This window comes from Lolium rigidum, chromosome 5 (genome assembly GCF_022539505.1).
Source record: "Lolium rigidum isolate FL_2022 chromosome 5, APGP_CSIRO_Lrig_0.1, whole genome shotgun sequence".
Lineage (NCBI taxonomy): Eukaryota > Viridiplantae > Streptophyta > Magnoliopsida > Poales > Poaceae > Lolium > Lolium rigidum.
Window position 1 is genome coordinate 260,658,528 of NC_061512.1, and position 10,814 is coordinate 260,669,341.

Sequence of the window (10,814 nt, forward strand, 5' to 3'; positions counted from 1 at the left end):
CTCCATAGCCATAGCCGCGCTACTCTCAGTCTCCGTCGTCAAAATCGCGATTTTTCTCTTCTCTTCTCTTCTTGGGTGTGGTGTGGGTAAAAAGAGAACCGCCCGCCGCACCGAAAGAGCCAGACGAGCCTCGTGCTCCTCCCCTCTAGCACCACCATCCTCCACTTCACTTTCCCCCACAACACCGCCGCCGCCGGTCGGGCTTGCTGCGCTGCGGTTGGGTTTGGTTTTTCACCGCCAGGAGGAGGAGGAACAGGACGCTCATCAGGTACTGCCGCAGGCCGCGTCGCGACGAGCCGCCCACCGCTGGCACACGCGCCCGCCCGCGCCAGCAAAAAGCCCAAGATTCCCCGCCGAGGCCCCCGTCCCCTCCATTCCCTCCTCCTCCACCACCTCGCCCCTCTAACCCCAGATCTGCCGCTCTGCTTCACCCCCCTGCCCGCTAGATTCGCCGCCGCCGCCGCCGCCATGCCGCCGCTCTGACCCAAGGGGGAGGAATAATAACAAAAAGACTCCAGTTTTCCGGCCGCGCGGCACCCATGGGGTGCGGCCACTCCAAGCTGGAGGAGGAGCTGGCGGTGAGGCACTGCCGCGACCGCTCCGACCTGCTGGCGCTCGCCATCCGCCACCGCTACGCGCTCGCCGACGCGCACCGCGCCTACGCCGACTCGCTCGCCAAGGTCGGCGCCGTGCTGCACGAGTTCGTCCGGGGCGTGCAGACGCTGCCGGCCCCGCCGCCGGACACCGAGCTGCGCCTCCCCGCCGCGCGCAAGGGGGACGGCCTCCCGGCCGCCTCGCCCCTCCACTCTGGCGGCGGCCCCGCGATCGCCTCCTCATCTTCTCATCCGCCGCAGGTCGCCAAGCAGGTGCGCATCAACCCCGACGACGAGCACATCCACTTCCACTCCGACGGGGACTCCGACTCCGACGACGGCCACATCAAGTTCCACTCGGACGACGAGGCCGACCCGGCCCAGCGCCGGCCGGAGATCGTCCGGTCCACCGGGCAGCCCCCCGGTCCTCGCCCGCCGCCACCTTCCCAGCAGATGGGTCCGCCACCACAACCGTATGGCTCCTCTGCATATGGGCCCCCTCCCTCATACGGTGGTGCTCCGGCGTACGGCTATGGTGGTGGGTACGCCCCTCCGCCCGACTACGGCGGCACCGCTGGCTATGACCCACCTGCCTACGGTGGTGGCATGGGCGGACCCAGTGGACCGGGCTACAGCAGCATGGGGCCGCCCGGCGTCGATGGCTACGACCCGCCGCCGCCACCGGGATACGGCGGCATGGGCGGCTACGGCCAGAGCTTCTTCAACATGAGCTATGCGCTCAGCCAGCCGCCGCCGCCATCCGTCTCATTCCAGCACCGCCCGGAGGCCGTCGATGCCAAGGTCCACACCTTCTTCAACATCAGCTATGCGCGTGGCCAGGCCCCGCCGAATTCCGTTTCGCATGAGCACCGTCCGGAGGCCGCCGATGCCACGGTCCAGACCTTCTTCAACACCAGCTATGCCCGGGGCCAGCCGCCGCCGCCGTCCATGGCATACGAGCAGCGGCCGCAGCCCACCGATGCCAGGGTTCAGTATTATGGCGACGGCGGCGCTCAGCCACCCCCGCCCGGCTACGGCGGGTATGGCTCCCCGCCGCAGGGCTCAACCTCCTATAACCAGTATGCGTACGGTGGTTATTACGGTGGTGCGGCTCCACCTCCGGCAGGCATGCCGTCCTCCTCCCGCGAGGAGGTGGCGCCGCCGCCGCCTCCATCTCCGCCGAGGGTTTCTACTTGGGACTTCCTGAACCCATTTGAGACATATGGGAGCTACTATGAGCAGCCAGCTCCTGTGCAAGCACCGTACACTCCCAGCAGGAGTTCCAAGGATGTGCGCGAGGAGGAGGGCATCCCCGATTTGGAGGATGAGGACATGGAGGTGGTCAAGGAAGCTTATGGTGATGAGAAGCACCCTACCAAGGGGTACGCTGGGAAAGGGAAGGCAGCAAAGGAGGAAGGTAGGAGCAGCAATGGGGATGAATTGCCACGTGAGTCCAAGTCGTCGGAGGCAAGCAGTAGCGGGAGCAGCTTGGAGCATGATGTCCATGTTGTGGAGAAGAGCGTCGTGGGAGAACAGGTGCAGCGGTCTGAAGCACGTCAACATGTCGCTGGCCTGCCCCCCGCAGGATCAGAGAAGACGTACGTTGATGACAATGAGGTGGTCCTCGAGATCAAGACCCAGTTCGAGCGTGCCTCTAATTCAGCCGGTGAGGTATCCAAGATGCTTGAGGTCGGCAAGATGCCTTACTACCAGAAGAGTTCTGGTTTTAAAGGTGGGTGGAGTTTGTCTCACAACTGCTATCCAACGGTTCAGTCTTGTTCTTTTGTAGCTTCTAAATGTGAGTGCTAAAATTTGCCCAATGTTCAATCCAGTATCTGCCATGATGATTTGCGGGATACCGACAATGGAGGAGGAGTTCCTGCGGTTCGAAGAGGACAAGGCGATGGGATGCGGCAACCTTTCCTCGACGCTGCAGAAACTCTACATGTGGGAAAGGAAACTTCTTCAGGAAGTTAAGGTATGCAATTCTCTTTTGTGCATTTAAATTTATTGGGAACATTGTGACTCTTCACTCGTTTGATTAATTGGCAATTTGATGTCTCCTGTTTGCACTCGCATGCTTGCGTGCCTTAATTTAGAGTACAGAGTCCAAGTATGGTATGTGGAAGTTTTGTATTTGTCCATTATCTATGATGCAGGATGACAATTATGAGTTTCCATCTTATTTTAAGTGGTAGCACTTGTTTAGTTATCATCATCGTGGCTATATTTGGAAATTATGTAGTTTAGTAGCAAGTTAATACAATAATGACTACTCTGATACTTACCTTTTATATCCTCCATTTGTTAAGGACATGGTTGGTTCCTTGATGGTCATTTAAGTAGGCTGTGCTACATTTTCTTTATACATGTATATATTTTTCGTCTTGACGCACTGTCCTCTAATTTCTTACCATATTTTGTTACTGGTTTACAGGATTTTAGTTTCAAAATTTTGGCTGCATTGTTTTGTACAGCTTTACTCTGGACTTATAACACAATGCTTTATCACTCTGCACCCATTTATTGAAGGTTAGATTTTGTGGACTCATTTTTTTGTGGGTGCATTACAGGCTGAGGAGGACGAGAGGCTTAAATATGATAGGAAACGTGAGGAGCTGAAAATGTTAGATGAGAAAGGTGCAGAAGCTGAAAAGATTATGGCCACCGAAAAGGAAATAAGGAAGTTATCTACAAGGATTAGCATTGCTATTCAGGTTGTGAACACTATTTCGGGCAAGATCAGTAAGTTGAGAGATGAAGAGCTATGGCCACAAACATGTGAGCTCATTCAAGGGTATGTACCTCTCCCATAGAACAGTTGTAACTTCCATATAGCAAATCGATACGCCTGTCTGTTCCCTTCTTTTTTACATGTCAGAATGCCATGTCTGGTACTTGTCTAGCTACATGTATTATCATTAATTTGGGTATCTTGCTTCTGCGAATTAGTGTCCTTTTGTAAAAGAAAAATGTATAGCTCCTTTTGATGTTGTTAAAATGTTAGGGATGTGTTAGTGAGGCACACAAAGGTTGGTAGTATGCAGTATTGCATTGGAAAAAGTTAATTGCGTAAGGTTTCCTTGTGTAACAACATTTTTATTGTTGTGCAAGTCCTGGAAATAGTAAAATCTTTTGTGGAAACCAATTTTTTGGCAAATAGGAAACAACTTATTGTATTGTGTTGCATGTTCTTATTCGGTTTGTTTGCATTACATGTTGACTGTGAAATTGCAATTGATTTTACTTGAACTAAAAAGGATACACACACTTCTATTCAGGTTGATGCGGATGTGGGATATTATGTTAGAATGCCATCAGATCCAACTGCATGCTATATCCCAAGCAAAAAACATAGACTCCATGATCAACGCTGCGAGATTTGGGGAAGCTCATATGGACTTGATCAAGAGTCTAGAGCTTCAGCTATTGGATTGGACTACCTGTTTTGCTGCATGGGTTACCGCTCAAAAGAGCTATGTTCGTACTTTAAATGAGTGGCTGTTGAAAGGAGTTATCTATACACCAGAGGAAACGGATGATGGCGTGCCTCCTTTTTCACCTGGACGGTTAGGCGGACCACCGATTTTCATCATATGTAACAATTGGGCAGCAGGTGTGGGGAGGATATCCGAGAAGGAAGTGGTCAAGGCAATGCAAGCCTTTGCGTCCAACGTTTTCCAAATCTGGGAGAGGCACAGGTCAGAACAAAGGCAGGGTATGATGGCCAATAAAGGTATGGACAGGGACCTTAGGGTGATGGAACGGGATGAACAGGCGATGCGCAAGGCCCTGGAAGCGCAGAACAAGAAGCTCGTCCTCGTCTCTGATCAGACTGGTGTATCCTTGTCTGCACAGGCGTTACATGACGGAGGCCCCCCGGCCGAAAATAGTAGTTTGCAGTTGGGTCTGAGGAATATTTTTGAAGCAATGGAGACTTTCACTACCGCTTCTGCAAACACCTATAAGGAGCTCCATCTTCGTGCTGAGGAAGAGAAAGTTCGAGTTACCCAAGATAGTGGCAGAGTTCCTCCTTAACTCCCATCGGTGTGTTTTCTGTTACAAGAGGACACAGGTCTTTGTCAGTGCAAAGAAAACTGACCCCGGTGATTCAGATTGGAACTTTAGTGTGCATGGCAGTGGCGCAACTCTAGTGGAAGGCTTTCCACTGGTACATCCATGCAGACACTATCCTTAAGCCCTAACATTTGGGCTCCAGCAACGCCGGAAATGTCCTCCGCAGGCTCAGCTCAGTTCAAGCTTAAGGTGGAAACTTGATATATTGTGCTCTTGAATCGACAACCGCCCTGCATTTCCAGGATTGGATTTCCAGCCATCAGCTCAAGCCATGCCAGATATATGCATGCTTGGAAACAGGCGAATTGAGCAAAGCGTGATGGGGTACTCGTGCATCTCAGCAGCGTAGCAGCACTTCTAGCCCATCCTAAATCAACAGCAAATGATCGGAGGCAAGCCATTTCCGTCCGTGTAAAGGTAAACAAAGATCATCGTTCTGTCAGATGTCATGTCGGAAGTGTAGGTAGATGAGTTAGATCTTGCCGGAGTTGCAGTGTACAGACCGCGACAAGGCGGTGCCATAGATTGTAGCTGGGGATCCCTGATGCCGGGGAGGAAGTACCTGAGATATGTGGAGCTTGTGACCCCTGACGCCGAAGGACATTACCTGACATGTGGAGCTAGACAGCAGTAGCTGACTGTTTTCACCATAGGCCAATGAGCTCGAGCGTAGGATATAGATCGCTCTGGCCGTCAGCGACATTTTTGGTCGTTGTTTTGTTTATTTTCCATATAGATATATCAATTCATTCGTGCCGTTGGTTGGTTGTTGTACAGCTGCTGGCTAACTTAACTGAAACCGTTTTTTAGTGTGTTATATTTGTTCTATTCTTCCTCTTGCTGAGCTCGGCACGGTCTGCCATGTTACCCGTGCCTATGGACTCGGTTGGATTGCTGGGAAGCTGGCTGTATCACACTATGATTTGTGCAACTGATCCAGCAACTCTTGTAAAACGGAGTGGCATTTTATTGTGGTTACCGGTGATAAGAGAAAGACAGAAGGTTGCCCTCTGATAGTTCTCACGTCCATCCTGTTCAGAACGCGAGAATTCTGGCCAGACCAACATTTTTTGTTCACCCTGTTGCTATATTTGCATGCCCTCTCATAGTTCCAAGGTCCCATTGTACTACATATGTTTCTGTTGCCCTCTCTCACTCTATGGACGTTGACTGTACTTGTCTACAAAAATAATAAACTAGTAGTTGACAGTTCATACCGACCGTTGGTACCACGCCCAACCAATCCGCTGGCCGGTTGGGCAAAAGATGCATGTATAGTTTAGTACTCCCATTTGATAACCAAGGTAGTACCAACAAGGCAAGTGGGTTTGAATCGGGTTTAATAAACTGCCAATATAATCTGAGAGACATGGTACGTGTGCGCAATTGTAAATTGACAGTGGTTTCTCGCAGGTGGCATGTACCTTGGTCCTGTTTCCTCGAGAAATTAATGCAAAAACCCATTTGCACAGTCGATCTGGAGAGGAGCGGATATCCATCGGTGTCGATCGATCCACATGGTACTGGAGCGGATACATCACGTTTGTTCGATCGGGCCAAGAACCGTACTCATTAATTTTTTCAATCGGATGCAACCGATATACAGAGTACTAGTATTACTACACATATACTACCACTGGTCCTAATCGTCGTTGTTCTACCACCTGGAAGAGAATGCATCCATGTAAGGCATCTCCAGCGGGACGACCCAAAACAACAACTCAAACGGTTCAATTTTGTCCGTTTGAATCGTGGCCCGGCTAGAAATTGGATCGCTGTCCGGCCTGCCAGGCCAGTGCGCCCAGCGGTAGTTATTTGACATGGCCTGACGTCAGTACTCAGTAGACCCGCGTTCAGTTCCACAGGCAATGCATTGCTTGTTGACCAAGCTGAATAAAATGTCAAGGACATGCATGCCGTTCCAGGCGGCGTGCGGTCAACGTCGATCGGTGCTGCGGGCTGCCGCAGATTCAGTTCAGCTCAAATCTTGCATTTCCGACCTAACCGAACCAACCGATGGAACATTCCATACCTCACGTGACCACCAATCATTCGTGCCGACCGAGCAGAATAATAAAGCCGCCAACGTCCATTCCTTTTCCATGAAAAAAAGAAAGAATTGAAAAAAAAGTAACGAACGAAAACTAAGGCTGCACCTGAAGAAAGTTGGAGCCCGGCTATGGATCCTGCCGCTGTCATCGTCACTTTCACCGCTAGCTAGCTGGAACGGTTAAATTTGACCGTGTGATTGACTGGACGAAAGTGCAGAGTAATTCTCTCTTTCAAAAGACATGACTTTTTGTCTAGTCCAAACTCCAAACACGAGCTTGGATTATTATTCAGTTGGTGAGATCGAGAAAAATGTTTGACGAATCACCAAGATATACTACTCCCACACCTAATATGTGACACAGGGAGTACATAAACCCCGACTGGCGGCGCGGGGATGTGGTAGAGCTGCTACTGTAGTAATTGCCTTCTATCTACAATACGGAGTAATATAATGGGAGTGGTATGTTGGAACATGGAAGCATATCCGCCCTCTATTTTAAAATGCATCTTACACATATTTTGAATTTTAAAAAATTAAAACGAAAAATTCGTACATGCATTTTCACGTGCTACACGCACATAAAGTTGTTTCATAAAAAATAACTTATCACGCGACGTGTGTAAAAAAGACAAATCTCAGTACTAAAAATAATGTTTTTTACAAGGTAAGCTTTCTTTTTTTTACATAGACCAGAAAATATTGATTTTTCGTGAAATTGACGAACACGCATATATTATGGAGATGTACATGTAGAATTTTTTTAATTTTTTTCGGCACTTTGAAATATGATTTTTTGGTTGAGGGAGCATACGCACCTTGAAGCCGAATTGAATTTCCGGTAATATATATTCTCAGACTTTGAAATTTCTCTTCCTTTCTTCAGTCGAATCATACGGAACCTTCTACAAGCACACGATAGGCCGACTACAAGCCCGAATAGATTTGCACATTGCATTCCGGTATTTCTGCAATTTACTCTCCCTTTCGGAATTTTCTCTTCCTTCTTTCTCTTCAGTCGAATCATACAGAATCGCGTCCGTGTGTCTGTCAGAGAAACCACGTACGATTTCTTCCACACGTACTACTACATTGTACGTGCCCATGAAAATAAAAAAATACTGCCACTGCAAGGTCTTCCGACAATTTTGAACTCAAATTCAAGGGATCGAACCCCAGGATTTCCGGATAGGTCAGAAGTTCAGAACCGGATTAAAGATGGACACCACGGTCACAATGATGAGGACGTGGGCATAGCCTAGTGGTTGGGATCGCATTGGCGCACCCTAACGACCAGATTTTGAATTCTGTTAGGAACGAATTTCTGGAATTCTCACAACGAGGTCCCGCTACAATATATCATTTAGTGTCTAATTCCTCCTAGAACTAATTCATTTTTTTTTCACGGTCACAATGATGAGAGAGCATCAGGTTCCCTAGTTATGGCAGCAGATTCACCAATTGCTTTTTTTTAAACAGAAAGGCCCGGCTTTATAAATAAACCCCTCCTGGCAAACGACCAACAAAGTCATACAAAGCACACACACAACACTCGCCCAAAGGCGCTAGAAAGTTTGACCCAACCCAGATCTCGGAGAAGCACTAAAGAGAGATACAAAGCTGATCCAGCCAACACATAGGCACACTCAACCCAAGATGATAGGGAACTAGGAAAGTCCATGGTCGAGCTGCTGCCTGGGTCCTCCGCTACTCAGCTCGCAGTCTCGCGTAGAGTCTTCTGACGTTGTCCACCGCCGCGTCCAGCATCACCCGGTCCCTCTGTCTGACCAGAACCCTCCAGCACTGCATATGGATCAACATATGGTAAAACACATCAGCCGGGTTTCCGATCATCTTTCCTTCAATGGTAAGTTTGTTGCGTACTGTCCACAAGGTCCAACACTAGGTAGCCTACGAAGCGGGCCGTTGAGGCCTTGGGCGATTGCAATGAACTCCCCCGGCCCGGTGGGGTTCCAGTCACAGTGGAGGAGTTCCCTAACTCAGCCCACATCATTTTGGCGATGAGACAGGAGAAGAAGATGTGGTTGCAATCTTCCACCTCCTGACAAAGTGCACACCTCCCATCCGAAGGTCCGTGTCTTTTGGCCACTTTCTCACACGAGGGTAGTCGCTCTCGAATCACCTGCCACAAGAAAACACGTATCTTGGGGGAACCCTGGTGCGCCAAGCTTCTTTGAAGCGGTAACCTGCCGCCCCTCGCGTCAGCGCCAGATAAACCGACTTGGCTGTGAAGTTACCTGAAGCGTCGATGGACCAGGATACCATGTCCTCCTCAATCCCCGGTTGCCATCCCATGGCTTCCCGACATAGGTTGTCCCACTCGACTGTTTCGGTAGTGCCACATGGTCGCCGAAAATCGACCCCCCATTCCCCGAGGTTCCCTTCTCGTGGTCTAGCATCAGCGATTGATATCAGCGGATCAGTGCAGCAGCTAAAGAGGCGGGGAAACCTTGCCATGAAGGCCCCCCTGCCCGTCCACCAGTCTAGCCACTGGTGCGTATCCCATTGCACGCGACATGCTTGGATCCCAACTTGAAATACCATTTGATTTTTTGTATGGAATTCCAGAACTGGGAGCCCCTAGTGGGGACTGTACCATCGAAGAGGTCCCGACCCCTCAGGTACACCTGGATGAATCGACGCCTTCGCCCAACCCAGTGTGTGCTGGATCGGGTGTTGGTGTCACCGGCTTGGGAGGCTGCGTTTCCCCTTTGCTCCCTCACAGCGATCACTAGGGTTGGGTCTGACCACACCCCTCTGATGTTGTGTAGTGGCGAAGACACTCCAGTCCGCCACCCGAGGTTCTTTTTCCAGACTTGGTGGTTTGGGGTGCCGGGGTTTGGGTACCTAATGGGGGAGAAGCTCCACTCCTTCATCTCTGACCGTGGGCCACACCGGTGCGCCGTGGAGACGTGGCAATATACCTCGCGGAACACCCGCCAATTTCTCAAAGGCCGGGGAGCCAACTTGGGGAGGGAGAAGAGGGATTTCCGCGCCCACCTGATGCGACAGGTGGAAGACTTAGACCGGGTGGCTGATGCCAACGGTCTAGATGAGGAGGTTTGGGCCCTCCGCTACTTTCTCGAGGACCAGCTGGTAGCGTTGGATCGAGTCGAGGAGGAATACTGGAGGCAGCGGAGCAGGACCCAGTGGACCCTGAAGGGGGACTCCTGCACCGCCTACTTCCATGCGATTGCAAATGGACGCAAATGCAAGTGCTCCATTCCCCGCCTCATCACTGAGGGGGGAGAGGTGGACGAGCAGCAAACCCTGATGGAACATATCTATCTATTCTACCAGGCCTAATGGGTGTCGAGGGGGAAGAGAGGGTCTTCGCCTTAGGACCGGACCTCTGGGGAGAGGATCAGAGGATCTCAGCTGAGGTAAACTGGGGTTTAGAGATCACATTCACGGCTGAGGAGTGATGTCTACGCACGCTTCTATTCCTGTAGACAGTATTGGGCCTCCAAGAGGAGAGGTTTGTAGAACAGCAGCAAGTTTCCCTTAAGTGAATCACCCAAGGTTTATCGAACTCAGAGAGGTAGAGGACAAAGATATCCCTCTCAAGCAACCCTGCAATCACGATACAAGAAGTCTCTTGTGTCCCCAACACACCTAATACACTTGTCAGATGTATAGGTGCAGTAGTTCGGCGAAGAGATAGTGAAATACAAGTAGTATGAATGAATATGAGCAGTAGTAACGGCGGCAGAAAATAGGTTAGTGGCGTGCAGTTGATGGTAGTAATATTGCAGGAAGTAAAGATGCAGTAAAACAGTAAATAAGCGATGATTGCAGTATTTGGAAACAAGGCCTAGGGATCATACTTTCACTAGTGGACACTCTCAACATTGTAATCATAAGGGAATATAAATAAGCACTTCACTATGCTATTCTGAATTACTCTTTGGCAAGATAACGAACACTAATTCATCATGTAGGCAAACCTTAAAGATGTATTCCCAAGTACTAATAAACACCCCACGCTCGTCACTCGTGAGCATTCATAGGAGGTACTAACACACCACAATTTCATAGAGACATCCAACTCAAATCATAACTCGGTGAATAAG

The 10,814-nt window shown here is 50.1% G+C and overlaps 1 protein-coding gene across 1 annotated transcript; it reads left to right on the plus strand.

Moving 5' to 3' along the window:
- The first annotated feature begins 539 nt into the window (after positions 1 to 539).
- Positions 540 to 5,498, plus strand: LOC124653437 (protein ROLLING AND ERECT LEAF 2-like). Its single transcript, XM_047192504.1, has 4 exons — positions 540 to 2,325; positions 2,426 to 2,571; positions 3,167 to 3,390; positions 3,875 to 5,498. The coding sequence occupies exons 1-4, from the start codon at positions 540 to 542 to the stop codon at positions 4,629 to 4,631; spliced, it is 2,913 nt and encodes a 970-aa protein (XP_047048460.1). The 3' UTR covers positions 4,632 to 5,498.
- The last annotated feature ends 5,316 nt before the right edge of the window (positions 5,499 to 10,814 follow it).